This window comes from Gymnoscopelus braueri (genome assembly GCF_963280865.1).
Source record: "Gymnoscopelus braueri genome assembly, chromosome: 2".
In the NCBI taxonomy this organism is placed as follows: domain Eukaryota; kingdom Metazoa; phylum Chordata; class Actinopteri; order Myctophiformes; family Myctophidae; genus Gymnoscopelus; species Gymnoscopelus braueri.
Genome location: NC_137604.1, coordinates 47939324 through 47956587, shown reverse-complemented (window position 1 = coordinate 47956587; position 17264 = coordinate 47939324). Strand labels below are relative to the sequence as shown.

At 40.3% G+C, this 17264-nt stretch overlaps 1 protein-coding gene across 6 annotated transcripts; it reads right to left on the bottom strand.

The window, feature by feature from the left end:
- Positions 1 to 1433: 1433 nt before the first annotated feature.
- On the bottom strand, positions 1434 to 16796 carry LOC308076952 (E3 ubiquitin/ISG15 ligase TRIM25-like). 6 transcript variants are annotated; one of them, XM_080417473.1, is made up of 14 exons: positions 16643 to 16796; positions 14125 to 14839; positions 12387 to 12482; positions 11777 to 12010; positions 10817 to 10985; positions 7877 to 7903; positions 6495 to 6566; positions 6107 to 6178; positions 5413 to 5589; positions 4527 to 4565; positions 3657 to 3827; positions 3356 to 3415; positions 2726 to 3262; positions 1434 to 2420 (listed from the first exon to the last, which is right to left on the bottom strand). In XM_080417473.1, the coding sequence occupies exons 2-13, from the start codon at positions 14818 to 14820 to the stop codon at positions 2730 to 2732; spliced, it is 2346 nt and encodes a 781-aa protein (XP_080273599.1). In that variant the 5' UTR covers positions 14821 to 14839; positions 16643 to 16796; the 3' UTR covers positions 1434 to 2420; positions 2726 to 2729. The 6 variants fall into 6 exon arrangements, with proteins under 6 accessions (XP_080273599.1, XP_080273598.1, XP_080273600.1 ...); XM_080417472.1 differs by having other exon boundaries at positions 1434 to 3262; XM_080417474.1 differs by lacking the exon at positions 6495 to 6566 and having other exon boundaries at positions 1434 to 3262; positions 16643 to 16795.
- Positions 16797 to 17264: the final 468 nt, after the last annotated feature.

Below are 17264 nucleotides of genomic sequence, written 5' to 3'. Positions count from 1 at the left end.
ACGGGACTTTCTTTCCATGTGGTTGAAAAAGTGGTTGGTTGAGGTTTCTTCCCTTTACAAGGAGGATTCAGGTGGCTGATAGTCTTGGAATGGGTGTACAATCTTAGAAAGACAGCCACTGTGTAAAACTCAAATTAATCTGATGCTCTGCAAGCTTATATTTCATTATTTAGTGTATACAGATTGCAGTCAGAGCTACAAGACATTAATACAATATATGACTACAAAACTAAGAGATGAATGTCTAAGCAACCATTGTGTCAGAACTTGTGGCATGTTAAGCTGTGGGAAGGAAGTCGAGTACATTTTGTTGAAGTCAGTCAAAAATGAACTAGGACTGAGTAAACAAGCTTTTATTGAAAACAATCATTAAGTAATCGAAAAACAAGCTGATTTGGTAAATTTGCCAAAACAGGTCAAAAACTGACATCAGTCTAACTGAATGTACTGGAATGATCATTTGGATCTGAAGATGTGCCCATAAATATCACATGTAATAGTGTGAAAATACAGTAATATGCATTAAATTCCACAAAAACAAAGCAGACTGTATTTTGATTTTCACATCTATAGTAGTTTATCCAAAACCAAAGACATCCAAAAAAACATGCATAATGTGAAACACTGGGGATTCCCCACTCAGATTACAACCAGCAGTAGTATACACTAAAGTGAAGTGCCGCATGTTACCTATACTAGTACATATTGTATACAAGTGGTTACAGAGACTATTGATTTCCATAGCAAAACATTGAAATCCTACTTGTTCTTTCATTATAGATCAGTCATTTACAATGAAAGACATGGAATAAGTGTTACATTTCAACATATTTTGCTTTTTGAAATCTTAAATCTGAGGAGCACCCTTGTTTAGTCTGTACCAATATATAATGGAACTATGCTGTATGCAATGCCCACTGGGAACATTCTTAATGAAATGACCCAGTCTGTAGTTTGAAGTACTATAGTCAGATGTAGTTGGTTGTTATTTCAACCAATCTTTGACCTTACTGCATTAACCCGCAGGTAACCACAGTAAACAGTTAAGTCTGGCAAAAGAAACATCTTTAATAGAACTCTGCATTGACCAGCAACGGCTTTCACATGATATGCCATTAGGCTTACTGTACACCAAAATCAACATGCCTGTCCTTTAGGATGGGCGGATTGACACCCAACTTCATGGAATGAACAGCTTAGCTTTTGCTAAATCTAGAGAAGATATAGAATCCTTAGATTTGTAATTTTATGAAACCATATTAACTCGTGATGCACTCCGTGAAGCTAAGTCAAGACAGAAGACACAAAGCCGTAAATTAGCCATGGTATCTTTTATCACTGGCATAGCTAAGACAAGCCCTCTCACACGGCAAAAGTTCGGCTACGACATAAGAACAAAATGTGATTGCGGAGAAAATTTACAAAGGCATTCCTTTTTGCACTTATTGCAGATTTTCTTACTGATCACCACAGATAACACCATTGTGACATTTTTGAGTGATTGAGAAAACCCCGTGATTTATTTTGTTTTATTTCCAGAATCAGATCCAGGTGGCAAAATCACTATTCCAGCACGGTATACCGAGGCAGGGTCTAAAGTTCAGCATCAAAGCGGAGCTGCATTGCGTATAAAACAATTTCTTCCACAGAGAACTTCAAACTTCAAACTTTCAAATGTTCTCATCAGTCAAGCCACATAGGACAAGACCGTAAACATTGAAAGGAAAGTATAAGCCTATCTTCACATGTAAACTCCCAATACCTCATTCAAATTGCACATGGCAAACAAGTTATCAATTTAGCTTCCTTCATCATGACACATTTTGAGGCATCAGGTTATCATTGGTATAGTCAAGTCGGTAAACACAAACAAATATTGCACGTTGCATGTACTGTAGTGTTTAGTCTATTCCTTTATTTGGTCCAGAGACAAACACCACCATCTGCTGCCATGAAGTACATGCATTTAGCCTCTGAACGACGTGGCAACTGCAGAAAGCAACTACCACTAGATGAACACCTCTATCCTCCAAAAAGAGAGCATGTCATATTAACCAACGGTCATGAGATAATGTGAATCATATTAATGAATAAGAAGTGACTCAGAGTCACACTTGCTATATTTACTCATTCTCTAACACATTCTTATTTTACATATACTGGTCATACAGACTATCAAATTCTTATTTTTGTTGAAGTCATCTTGACTCAAGACCAATAAGCAAATACAATGATTCCTATATTATGGCAAAACTGAGATCCGAACAGCAACTGCAACATACTTATTGTAATTTTTATGACATTGGTTTAACTTTATAGCATGCTGTATATCAGTACATCATCTAGATTGCAGTTATTTTTGCAGTGTAACTACAAAAACAAACTACTTTAGAGTGTAGGTGTGTATATGGGTGTCATGCCTGCATCTTTTTTTTTTTTCTTAAATTTTTATCCCACGATTTTGTAACCCTATTTTTTACACCCAGTGCCAATTGTCTATGTAATCCTGGGCACTACCTTCCCTCTGCCAACCTAGGGAGGCCAGGGCCGAGCTCATGCCTCCTTCAATGCATGAGAGCCTACTGACCTTCTTGTCACCTGACAGGGGGGAGTTTCCCTGGTTGGACGTAGCGCGTGGAAGGAACACGTTATTCCAACCAGTTCCTTTCCCCTCCATCAGGTGCCCCGGCTGGCCAGGGGGAGGCAGTATAGTGACCAGGATTACTGCCTCATGCCTGCATCTTGCACAAAGAAACGGATGAACCGCTAGAGAAGATCCAGAAGGCTGGGTATACCGTCTCAGTGAATGGGAACACGAATGTATGGAAGGGATACGCCCTGTCAGCCACATTATAGAACGTGGCTGCCCCGTCCTCACAATCCAACAACACGCCCACACGCTTGGGACTGGAATTTGCCAGCACTGTCTCGCTGCTAGCATGCCAGGCAGACAGCTTGACATTAAACCACTCCACACACCACGACTGACTGTTGCGACCCATTCTGCTAGAGGGCCCTTTACGGTCAATGCTGTTGTACGCTATCCCTATGCCAATGAAGTTGTTGCTACTCATTTTGACCTCCCAGTAGTGACGCCCTCTAGCGAAACCCTTGGAAGCGAGCACCTGGGTGCAGACAGTGAAACGCGCATCACCGTCTGGGTAGTTTCTGGGCTCGTCGGACACCGTGGCCATGGTAAATTCCTCGCTGAGGGCAATGCGCTTGTGGGCCGTCTTTGGGTCGAAGGTGAGCACTGTGCCATCTATTTTGGGGAGACAAACGGACGTTAACATTGAGGTACTGCAGCTCCACATGTGACATGATGATACTGATCTTAACATGCCCATAATCTTACATTGTAGAAGCTCTGTTCTTTTGGCAGCAGATGTAATGCTAGGAGGGATTCCTGAGGGTTCTAGATAAGAGGATAAATCAATTAGAGAGGGAGAGGGAATATAGTCAAAACATGATTGATTATTGTGCCACTGCATCTGGGAAGAAACTCTTACATAACATAATATTTATTTGATTATATATTTTATTGTGACATCACTCAAAACCTTCCACATTACAGACAATGGGTCAGTAATGGAGAGCACTGGAATTGCCTAATTGTATTCCATTTCTCTATTTTAAAAGTTGACAGGCTCTTCTACCTGGGGTTCCTCTTCTACTAGGTTCCTTCGACTGGGGGCGGTCTCTGGGTGGCTCTTTCAGTGTCAAATCCAACTCAGTCATTGTCAAATCCAATAGGTTCTCCGTGGAATGGGCTGCTTTCATATGGCTTGTACCGTCTTTTTGAGGACAGGGTGGCTTCTTGCCTTGTTCTACAAAAACATCATGTTTTATTGGAATACATTCTAAAATCAAAATCAAGGTTAAATGCAAGTGGCCCAATAGTAACAATAATAATAGATTTGATTCATATGAAAAAAATATATATATTGAGACTGCGACTAGTGTAGTTGACATGGAGTCTTGCCTGCAGCCTTTTTAACTTTTTATTCTCTTGTTTTTTTTCTTATTAAAGTTGTTTTGTTTTGATTGTGTTCCACTTAGTTTAGCATTGTAAAGTGTCTTTGAGTATTCAGAAAAGCGCTATATAAATCCCAGGTATTATTATTATTATTATTAAGTGACTGAGTGCTTAAACATTAAAAACTGTGGAAGTGTTAATTGAATGCTCTGTATTGACACCATCCTCACAGGTACATACATACACTATATATAAACTTGAGAAAGTTCACATGCCAAGACCCACTTTAGCAGCATCAAAAAGGAAACAGCTGAAGCACACGGATCATCTTAAAAACATTGAGATAGGTACAAAAAGGTTTTCCGTCTTCAAGGACACTGCTGTCAAAACATCATTCAGTAATCCTCCTTTTTGTAGCTATTAGGTTTTTAAGATGATCAGTATGCTCCAGCTTTTTCCCTTAAGACATAGTGAGTATATCTATAAAAAATAAATTAAAAAAAGGAAATATATCAAGGAAACACAAGCATGGTAAATGAAGATTTCATACTGTCAGTTTCTCTCTTCTTGGTTTGGTCCTTGTTTTGTTCTAAAAGGGAAAAGCAACAGTAACAAAACTATAGCATTAGTAACAAAATAAAGTCAAAAGTTTGACTTTAAGAAGGCATCCCATTGATGCATTCTTAAAATCATGTTGTTCATATTGTGTAAAAATCTATAAAAATGATAGGCTACAGCTGCACTGTTAGTCTCTGTGTCAGGCTACTACTTCCTGGTTTACGTGATAACACTTTGTTGTCCAGACAATGACGCGGCTGTGTTCACAGGAAGGGAACGCAATATTACATGCTTTGATATGTAAGCACACACAAACACACACAGAGCTGTTAGTGGATGATAGGAGTTAACTAAATTTGTCTTGGGGAACCTTTTTAAAAATCTACCGAAAACAAACAGTCAACAGTTGAGTCCATATCATGATGAATAGCCTGCGTTGACGATCATCAATGGTAACACGACTGAAATGTTATTATAACGGCATGTACAATCTACCAAAAATTATGCCTTTTCATGATAATTTTCAAGCCCACACAAGTTCAATCGGGGTAAACAGGCATGCTGTAACATTAACACGTTTGTGACAGTGTTAAGTGTAACGAAGTGTCTACAAAAATAAAATGATAATTGCGTCGACTCGGGCTCAGGTCAGACGCATAATAATAATTAATGGTCAGGTTTAAAGTTGGCCCGAGCCCAGCTCTAACACACACACACACACACATAATAAATGGAATTGGGAATATTAAAATGTATTAAGAGTTGCATTCCATGTTTTCTACGGACATAGTAAGTAAGCAGTTTAATCAAATTATTCTCATCATCAGAATAAGGACAATAATTAGATCCGAGTTTAGTCATTGACAGCATTTTCCTACTTGGTGGTTTCTTGGCCTGGCCAGCCCTGAGCGGCGCCCCTGGACTTGGGGACCTGAGGTGCTGCGGTGGTCCGAGGTGTCTTTGTTGTCCTTGGAGCGGTGGTCCGAGGTGTCTTTGTTGTCCTTGGAGCGGTGGCCCGAAGTGTCTTTGTTGTCCTTGGTGCGGTGGCCCTGCACCTGAAACCCAGCAGCAAACATTTAAGCATTCTTCCAAAGTTTTTTGTGTTATCCTTTTAGCCTAAATGTCTGACTGTACCTCGGCTCATGCTGTTTACATTTCTGTCTAATAAAGTATTCAAATCAATCAATAGCATGGAACATATTGACACAGCAGCCATTTTGCTCTTATGTCATACTCGGGAGGAAGGGGGACAGGGTCGGTAAATGGTGCATTTATATAGCGCCTTTATCTAAAGCACTTTATACACAGTGCAAAGCACTGTGTAACCCATACAAGGCACAAACCTGTTCATTGGGAGAAGTTGTGTTTCAGTGTCTTACTCAAGGACACTTCTACACTAGTACCCAGGGGGAGCCGGGGATCTAACCGGGAACCCGCTCTACCACCTGAGCCACTGCCGACCCTGGGATTAACAATCCCAAGCAAAATGGCCGCCATGTGAAAATGGTCAAATACTACTCTGGCACAAAGCAAACTGTACTCGCCAAAACTGTAAGACAGAAATGATCATACCAAATAGTGGCTGTGGACCAGTTCTTGCAGGTGAGAAGACACTAAACCCAGGATGAGAAGCATTTTGTTCACCTGTCGAGTCAATTTTGTGACCAGATAAAAAGAAAACAAGACATATTAAAGAATCTACCTCTGATTATTTCATCATGGATTTAAAGGCATTTAAGCTAAATCAATTCACTGAGTTTCAAGTCTTTCTGCAATGTATTCCATGCCTCGGTTACAGAATACACAAACACCCTAATTCCATACAGGCATTTAGGACAGAAAGCTTAAAAATGTCCTGAAAACGCAAAGACTACTGTCTTGCACGGAGTGAACAATATGGCCGCCATGTCTTAAAATTGTACTCGCCAAAACTGTGAAACAGAAATGTAAATGAGAATACCAAATAGTGGCTGTGGAACTGTTCTTGCAGGTGAGAAGACACTAAATCCAAGATGAGGAGCACTTGTTTCACCTGTAGATACCAAACCTCTCATTACAAGAGCCTTTCTTTATGCATGGAATTTAAAATACTGTAGTGATCCAACAACCAATTTAGCACCAATTAAGACAAGTACGGCGCCATACAAGGATTCATTTGATTTGATTGTCATTCATCACTGCTCAATTGACACCAACGCAGCTGTGTAAAAAAATTAATCAGAGTCAATTTTGTGACCAGATAAAAAAAGAAAACATTGACATATTAAAGAATCTGCCTCTTATTCTTTCATTATGGATTTAAAAGCATTCAACCTAAATCAATTCACTGAGTTTCAAGTCTTTTCTGCAGCATTCCACACCTAGGCTACAGAATACATAAAACCCCTTTTTCAAATTTCCATACAGGCATTTAGGACAGAAAGCATAAAGATGTCCTGAGAACGCAGAGGCTATTGTCCAGCACGCGTGATTTTGAAGCCCACCAACGTTATAGGATATAGACCTGCCTTACCTGTCTTGATTGGCTCCCTGGCAGGGATAGTTTTACTGAGCTTAAGGTTAGGTTTAGGCATAGTCTTACTGAGGTTAGGGTTAGGTTTAGCCATAGTCTTACTGAGGTTAGGGTTAGGTTAAGCCATAGTCTTACTGATGTTAGGGTTAGGTTTAGCCATAGTCTTACTGAGGTTAGGGTTAGGTTTAGCCATAGTCTTACTGAGGTTAGGGTTAGGTTAAGCCATAGTCTTACTGAGGTTAGGTTTAGCCATCGTTTTACTGAGGTTAGGGTTAAGGTTAGATTTAGGCATAGTTGCAAAAACGAGAACTGTCAATCACAGCGACTACTGGCCAATCACAGCGGGGTTTTGCCTAGAACTGAAGTGGGATGTCCATGGGATGTCCAGCACAGGGTGGACAATATGGTCGCCATGCAAATATTGTCATTTACTACCTCGGCACAAAGCCATGTCTTAAAATTGTAATCGCCAAAACTGTGAGTCAGAATTGAAATGATAATAGCAAATAGTGGCTGTGGAACTGTTATTGCAGTTGAGAGCACTCGTTTCACCTGTTGATACCAAATCTCTCATTACAAGAGGCTTTCTTTATGCATGGAATTTAAAATACTGTAGCTACCCAACACCAACCAATTTAGCACCAAATAGAGAAGCCCTGCACTATAGACGAATCCACAAAGCACTCTCCTGGCGCAATCATAACTGCGGTGTCAGAATGCACACCGCAGCAGGAGTCTGACACCGCAGCGCTCTGTGGATTCGTCTATACAAGGATTCATTCCATTAGATTTGATTGCCATCCATCGTGGCTCAATTGACGCCAACTCACCAGTTACACACATGCCAATGTTGAGTTCTGTAATGAAAACAGACAGCACTTTTAAGTCTGAGTTATAAAGGGTTAATGAAACATTCAAAGTACACTGGCCTTTTGTGGGTGGCTTTTTTAAGTCTGTATTTTATAGCAACAGAAGAGAGACACAGGAAATGGCCAGAGAGATTTGGGCAAGTACATGCAGCAAACGACCTCAGGTCGGATTCGAACCCGGGTCGGCTGCGGGAAGGACTAAGCTTTGATGTAGTATATACAGTATATCTTTATCTTTCTATACCTTTTCTTTCTATACCTTTTTTTTTAAATTAAAGTCCACAGAACAAGGACTGCATGAGCAGCATAGAATGCAAATGAAAGTGCTTGTAGATCTGCTATTTTCAAATGGCTGAAATGTAGGGCTAAGTGGTTAATGTATGTTCTGTAATAATAATCCAAATCTACAAACTAACTTGTAGATGTATGAATTGAACTTGAAGGTTAAGGATGATTTTATTTTAATATAGTACAAGAATAACTATCTGTGAAATATAACCCATTTATTTCACAAAATAATGTGTTTGCAAATTACCAATATTTGTACAAAGTTATACTGGTCTCAATATGTCACTTTCAGCCCTGGTCTTCACTGACTGAAGTAGGGGTCACATGAATCACATTAGATTCACAGATTAGAGATTTTATGTATTTTCCCCACAAGTTATTTTCATTCAAATTAAATGTGATTTAACTTGCACTAATAATGACTTTAGTTGATTTTTCACTATTTAAAATATAATATTTCTTAATTATTAATAATTATAGCTTGCAGATTGGCTATTTTCAAAATTTTAAATTGTTTTAAAATAATAATTAAAAAAAGAACATACAAGGTTTCCATCCGACAGCGGCAATAGCCTATATATGGTTCTGTATCAGTATATGAGTCAGTTTTAGCAGATTTCATTCTAATTGGCTAATATGACTGCCTATGAATTTCATGGCCTGGGTAGGTAAACCTGGCCTGGCGGAGATTATGCCCTGTTGCGCAAAGCAGAACAACAGGTGAAAGCAATTAACTTAAACGAGGACTGGCCTGCAGCAAAAATGTCTCAAACTATGTCAAACTGTCGCATTCTAGCTGCTGAAATAAACTTTCCATTTAGATCAGGGGTGTCAAACTCATTTTGGGGTGAGGGCCAGATTGGTCAAATGGTGACTTGATGGGGGCCGGAACCAGTTGCGGACGCACATGCGCGCTCACACGCACTCAGACTGCTACTAACTATGCATATCACTTTTTTTTTAAATGTATTAAGAATAATAGCTACTTTAACACATCGACCGCCAGAGGTTAATCTCATAATGTACTCACCAGTGCCAAGGTGTTTTTGTTGTTTTTTTGTTTTTTTCATGTCGCCATAGATCTTGTTAAAATCCTTAAGATTGAGCTCTACACGGTCTGTTTACATCCGCGAGATCTCCCTGTATCTCCCAGTGAAGATCGCGTGTCAAACGGGGCATCCATGTTGTAGTTAGAGCGGATTACGTTAAACAGTGAAATGCGAGGAGAAAAAACTACAGGAAGAGAATTGAGTTTCAGTTTCGTCTGTAGAATGGGAGCGGGCGTGATCGTCAAAACCGGATCCCAAATAATTCTATTTCCGGTCATCAAACCGGAAACGGAAGTGGATCAAAAAAATTCCGAAAGTGAACCCGGAAGTGAATAGCGCGAAAAGACCGTGGACCGTAGGGCTACGGTCTCGGCGCTTAACAGTTGGATTTAACGGACCGTAGGACTACGTTCTTGGCGGTTAATGTGTTAATTATTGACATTAAAAACAAACAATGCAATTTGTAATAATAATAATAATAATAATAATAATAATAATAATAATAATAATAATAATAATAATAATAAACCATTTTAAGTAGAATAATTCAATTTGAAGTCAAACAATACCTGGTAATGTGTGTGGGTGGTTAAATAATTAGATTTATAGAACAACAGTGGTGTAAAGTAACTGATTACATTTACTCAAGTACTGTACCTAAGTAACAGCAACAGCAGGTGAAAGCAATTCACTTAAACGAGGGTTGTGTTGCGCACCAAAAAACGGACTAAAACTGTCACATTCTAGCTGATGAAATAAACTTCCCATTTAGATCATTGTTGACAAACGAACAGAACATGGATGTGCCAGAAATGGCCCGCGAAACACCAGTTTGACATCGCTGATTTAGATCATTGTTGACAAACGAACAGAACATGGATGTTGTTTGCAAAAGGATTATTTCTTGTCCATTTGTTTGTGAGGTGAGATCACAGCTTCTCTCTACTTTTGTGTGATATTGATAGCATATAACTTTGAATTTGTTTGCAGTTAATTTCTACTGCTTACCGTACTGGATATTAAGAATTTGGGGATTTCGCTGTATTTTGTCAAATGTATTGCTGTTGATCAAGACAAAATAAGCTTCAGGTTTTTGCAATTAGATGTGCACACTGCTGCCAACTGACAACCAATTTAATACCTTTACTAGGCTAGATGCTGCGGCTTTGTGGGTGGATAAAAAAAACACCTTCACTTTGGTGGGTAACGCACAAAGTAACGTAGTAACGTAGTGTCATTTTAATAATATATTACAGCTTCTCCTTGTAGTAATGCGTTATATTACCCGTTACCGCAATTCGGTAATATATTATGTAACGGCGTTACGTTACTAACGCACGTTACCCAACACTGGTTATGAGCTTCATAGAAAGTGTTACTCATAATTATTTTATCAACTCCAATCCGTCAAAAGTTTTTTGTGATACCGTGGAATTGTGCAAAATTAGCTGGCCTGTCTCCCCTTTTCTCTCATGGAGTTAGATGTTTTTAGACACATATTGAGCAGTCTTTTCCTCACCTGTACTGTTTGTTTTTCTTTTGTTTCACAATTTTCCACACCTACCTGGTTTTAGCATCTGCAGCCTGGCCTCAATGGGTTGTTTGAATATGTACAGTAGATGTTCCTTCAGCACAGCAGCGAAGGCCTGCGACCCCGTCACTGCCTTGGAGTCCAGGGTGATTCGAGGGGTGTATGGGTCAAAGCTTACAACAGAGGGCAGGTCAACTGAGGCCTGTAGCATAAAAAGGAAGAATATTAATTGTTTTATTTTTTTGTCGTTCTTTCTTTTAACCACATTAACCCTGGCGTCATTATAGGCGAAAAACAGCCTCGGCCTATAATTTATACATATGTATGCCGGTGTCGCGTGGTGAAAATAGCTGATCTATAAGCTCACAACGCGTCACATGCAGGCATGCATTGCTCATTTGGGATGTTCTTGCACTCTATTTCAATGACGTGACGCGCACGTCGCTTAACACCTACACTGCAAGTCACACAATGGACAATTGATATGCATCTAGGCTTATTCCTATGTTAATTCGCTAGGTGTGAGTCGGGAGCCTTTGAAAACTTTGTTGAGGTGCGAATTTAAAGTAGTTTTAAATCTATGCGTGTGCCTGCATGTGCTCCTGGTCAAATAGGTTCCGGCACGGCGTGCAAGGCCGTCCAGTGAGCATTGCACCCCTGGTCACATGGCAACGCGTGAGATTGTAGATCAGCTATTTTCATTGTACAAAGCTTTCAGGCTTAAGTGGCAGCAACTTTCAGTATGAAGATGGGCATCGGCCCCGAAACGTTAATCTGCTTAAATAAAGGATTCATCTCTGTGAGCATATACAGTGCTTAAATTTGTTGCCTTTGATCCGAGTTCACGTTGGGGCCAGCACCTGTCAAGTGGTCGGATGTGCACTACTACCCCTTTGATCCTGGGGAAATTTCAACATTTTATTTCTGGGATGCTTTTTTTATTATAACTAATCTAATCTACCTGCAATTTCCTTGTCACAAATGTCATCTCACCTGAAGGAAGGCCACGGTTTGGGACTGACCCAACAAGCTGTTGATGCCATCTTTGGAAGCACTCAGTTGCTCCACATTCTGAGAAAACCTCTTGATGAGGCGCTGGAGCGACGTCTGAGCAGTTTCCTGCTCTTGATCCACGGTGTTGAGCGCTGTGCGAAACTCAATGTCCAACAGCTCTCGCATCTGCTGATACTCAGACTCCAGAGCGCTCTTCCTGCTGGATGCTGAGTCCTAGTGACAGTCAGAGAAGATAGTTAAATAGAAATGCATTATGCTCTTTTATTCATAGTTTGCAAATAAATGCAAATGAGTACATTACATTACATTACATTGTAATTACATTACAGTACATTACAGTAGGAATCATACATAAAGATTACTGATCTTTAAAAAAAAAAGCGCAATATTTTGAGTGTATTACTGAGCCTGTTGGTGTTATTATTTTAACTGAGTGTAAACATTTACGGTACCCTACAACGGTCCATTTAAAAAAAAAAAAAACATATTTTTAAACTAACACTCAGGATTTTGCTGTGTAACAAATTGCATATGTGCTTAAATGCATTTGTCAATAAAATGATGATTCTGGAAATATCAGGGGTGTTACCTTTATCTTGGTCTCCATGTCATTCATTTGAGATATCACTTTTTGGTTCTTCTTGATCTTGCCACCCAGCAAAGACAACTTGTCTCTCAAGTCAGACTACAATAACAAATACAAAAGGTGTCATATCATGGGTGTGTTTGCTGCCCACGAGACAAAGGTGATTATTTAAAAACTGAAACAACACACATGCACAAAATGACCATGTAGTCCAAGCTCAGCTTAGCTCCCAAATACAAAGGAATCGTTCAGTTTGTGATAAAAGCATGACATTTGGTACACTTATAGCTAAAGGCATTCCAAAAAGAATTGGATATGGAGCCATCATGAATTTTCAATTTTTCAAAATGGCCGCCAGCAACAACTGTTTTCTTATGAATGATGGATATAATATGATATTTCAGACTTATTTACTATACATAGTACTTGGTAAATGTCTTTTGGATAATAGAAAATTGTCATCGAATATTCAAGATGGCCGCCATTTTTCAAGATGGCAGTCATCACTTGTATGATATGGGTGATCTCGGTGTCAAATCAGTAATTTTTTATGATGCAGAATTCAAATTTGAAACTTTGGAATTGGCCAGAAGCTTCCTTCTACCTCACAACTGAATATGACCACTGTTTCTTTCAAGATGGCAGCCGTATAGCCGAAAAAAATTTTATAATGGCAAGAAAAGAGGCCTGAGAAAGCACGCGCACTACCATTGTTCCATGCATTGACGGGTTGTGACACTGTGTCAAGCTTTGCTGGCCATGGGAAAAAGACTGCGTGGGCTGTATGGACTGTGTTTCCTGAGCTTACACATGCCCTGTTGAAATTGTCTTCAGCACCAAATGACATACCACAGGAGGTAATGACCACAATTGAGAGGTTTATTTTCTTACTCTATGACCGAACCAGCACATGCACAGAAATAGATACGGCAAGGAGGAAGTTATTTGCAAAGAGGCACAATGTACAATCAATCCCTCCGACCAAGGCTGCCCTAGAAGAGCATGTCAAGAGAGCAGTATACCAAGGAGGCCACGTGTGGGGTCAAGTGCTGGTGTCAACACCAGAACTACCTTCACTGGCAAATGGGGCTGGTCAAAGACATCTGAGGGGGACTATGAACCCTTCTGGACATGCCTACCAGATGCAGGCCAGTCCAGTTATGAACTTGTCTCTTGCAAATGTAAGAAGGGTTGTGTTGGGCAGTGCAAGTGCAAAAAAGCTCAATTACAGTGCACAGCTCTCTGTTTCTGTGAAGGCGAGTGTGAATGGTCTTCAATGTGATAGACCCTAGGTTTAGCCTCACTTAATATGAGTCTTGTGAGATAGATGGAAGCTTCTTAGAAAGTTCCTAATTCAACTCTTGCATCAAGAAAAATTTATAATTCGACACAGAGATACTATGTATAGTAAATAAGTCTGAAATATCATATTATATCCATCATTCATAAGAAAACAGTTTTTGCTGGCGGCCATTTTGAAAAATTGAAAATTCATGATGGCTCCATATCCAATTCTTTTTGGAATGCCTTTGGCTATAAGTGTACCAAATTTCATGCTTTTATCACAAATTGAACGATTGTTTTGGTTATCTGCTGCACTACATGTTACTATGGTAACCTCAGAGAGAAAATTACACAGTGGGAGCTGTGAGTGGGAGCTTTTTTTGATGGCGTTACCGCCCCCTTTGCGTCTGAATGCACACAGTAAACCACACACACACACACACACACACACACACACCTGTTTCAGCGCTCTCTGCTCATCAGGGGTGGAGAAAGTGCAACCTTTGTGAACCTGCTGGAGGCAGAAGCTACAGATGCATCGGCTATGAGTGACACAGAAGAAGTCCATCATCTTGTGGTGTTCCTGGCAGATGCGCTCGGCCAGGTCACCCAGTGGTTCCGTGAGCTCGTGCGTGCGGAATATGAGGTTCTCGTGGTGAGGCCTCAAGTGGACAGCACAGTAGGATGCCATGCAGGTAAGGCAGGTCTTGTATGCCACGTCCTCCATACAGGTGTCACACAATATGGCGGCTGGGACTGGCAGTGGCACCTGCTCTTCCTTTTTTTTTTTTCCTCTCCCTCCCCTTGCTCTTCTTTTTCCCTTCTCAGCCTCGACCGGCTCCGCTTCTTCGTACAGGTCCGGCTCAGACTCAGAGTCCTCCGACTCGCTCTGGTTGGACTTCATTTTGAAGGCTTCGACCACCGTGCTGAGCACCGTGTTCTTCGTCAACTTGGGCTTTGTAGCAAAGGTGGTCCTGCACTGGGGGCAGACGTAGCTGTCTCTCCAGGTGGTCAGGAGACAGTCTTGACAGAAGTTGTGTCCGCAGGGGATTGTGACCGGACAGTCGAATGGACAGAGGCAGATGCTGCAGGTCAGCTCTTCCTCCAGACCCATCAGAGACAGCTTATCATCCACGTCAGCCATCATCATCATGGGAGCTCATGCACAGCACCTACAGAGCAATGGTGGAAAATATCAATACTGCAATGCAGAAATACTCTGTTACAAGTAAAAGTCCGGTAATCAAAATTTACTTGAGTAAAAGTACAAAAGTATTGACATCAAAATATACTTAAGTACCAAAAGAAAAGTACTCGTTATGCAGAATGTCCTGTTTCACATTATGTTTTATACATTATGTCTAAAATGTATAAACATGTTTAGAAAATAGCAGATCTACAAGCTCACAACGTTGTGAGCTTGTAGATCGGCTATTTTCAAATAGCCAAAGTTTAAATAGTGGTGAAGTGGTAAATGTATGTTGTAGTGGAGTAAAAGTACATTTGCCTCTGAGATGTACTGGAGTAGAAGTAAGTATTGAAATTTGGAAATACTCCAGAAAAGTAAAAGTACTTAAAATGTTTACTTAAGTACAGTACTTAAGTAAATGTACTTAGTTACTTTCACACTGGTAGATACAGAGGAGCTTATACGTCACACGCTGCCAAAGAGAAACGAAACTTACAGAACCGAAACTAGCAGTGACAGTGAGTCATTCTCATGGTCAGCCACTTGTTCCTGGTTTGAGAATGCTTTACATTTACAACCACTACATCTACATTAACGTTCAGATTTCAAATATAAAGTGCTTACCCCAAAGCCACAAATGTAACAAGTTAAAGCGCACGGGTCTAAGTACCCGTATCTTCCGTATTGTTCAATAAAAAATAATGTTATCCGATCGGTGGCAATTTTTTCAAATTATCTCCATATGCTCTCAACTACGCGCCCCTATCGTTTGGGAGCTGTATTGCACTCTGATACATCATACAAAAACAGAAATTGGCCGCCGATCGGATTAAAATGCTTTCATTAAACAATACGGAAGATACGGGTACTTACACCCAGGCGCTTTGACTTGTTACATCCGTGGCCGTGGGGTAAGCACTTTATATTTGAAATCAGAACGTTTATGTAGATGTACCGGTTGTAAATGTAAAACATTCTCAAACCAGGAACAAGTGGTTCCATGACGGTTGTGACCACAGACGAGCGTCATGTGAATGGCTACCTTTTTTGATAAGATTTTGTTGCAGAATGTAGCCTCGTCTTGCCACGGAGATAAACATGCTGAAATCTTCCCTACTGGTTACCTATTAGCCTTGGACAACAACCGACCGAGGTTTTTTTTATTTTATTTGATTCTGACATTTTGTATAATTTCTGTCGATATTAATAAAGAACAGGAGAACTGTTGCGCCTTTCTTTGTCCTTTTGATAAAGATTAACTGCAGGTGCGGTGGTCTCGAAAAACATAAAGATAGGCTGACAAGAGACTCGCTCACTGCATGAAGATATAGGAAAAACTCCTTAGACGAGACTTAAAGAAAATGTTTTTCTTTATTTTATGATGCCCATAGTGTGCTCGGTGCTCAGTGAATTAAAAAGCAAAACGTTTTTTTTTTCAGTCCTCCCAGGACCTTCGTCAATGCATTATAGCACTGACGAAGGTCCTGGGAGGACTGAAAACGTTTTGCTTTTTAATTCACTGAGCACCGAGCACACTATGGGCATCATAAAATAAAGAAAAACATTTTCTTTAAGTCTCGTCTAAGGAGTTTTTCCTATATCTTCATGCAGTGAGCGAGTCTCCTTGTCAGCCTATCTGTCGATATTAATAAAAATATCTGGCAGCTTCTTAGCATAGCCCCTAGCAAAAAAATAAATAAAAAAATAATGGGAAGTTTGGGAATAAAGTGCTCCCTTCCCTGGTGTAATTTACATAAATATATATTCATATAATTTGTCACAGTACCTTCTTTCCAAATGCAACTGAGGTGGGCAGCAGTTCAGAGGTTCTGAAGAGGTGTAGGTCACGTCGCAACAGGAAATAGGAAACACACACTCACAAGGTTTGTCCATGGGTTTGTCACTTAACACCAGTTATCTATGACGCTCCCTCCCTCTCTCATCCCAACTCCCTCCTCCCCCTCTCTCTCTCCCTCTTTCTCTCTCTCTCTCTCCCTCCTCCCTTAACTCTCTCTCTCTCTCTCTCTCTCTCTCTCTCTCTCTCTCTCTCTCTCTCTCTCTCTCTCTCTCTCTCTCTCTCTCTCTCTCTCTCTCTCGCAGCACGCCCACGCAGGACGCACCTGACATCAGCTGATTTCTTATGTTGACACAGTACGTCAGCTGACTGATCTCTTATTATGTGTCAATAAGCCTTAAAGTTAGTTTCCCCACCCAGTACAAACATTAAAAGTAAACTCCATCAATTCCATTTAGAATATGGCAATTGGCATATCAACAGCTCTGCTGCTGACCCATAAAAAAACAAAACTGGATTCATCATTCTGAAGGTCTGTTGCACAGCAAGTTACTACTTATTGATGATGAGCTGGTGGTGTTTTGAACAGGTGCAAAGTGGTCTGGCTGGGGGG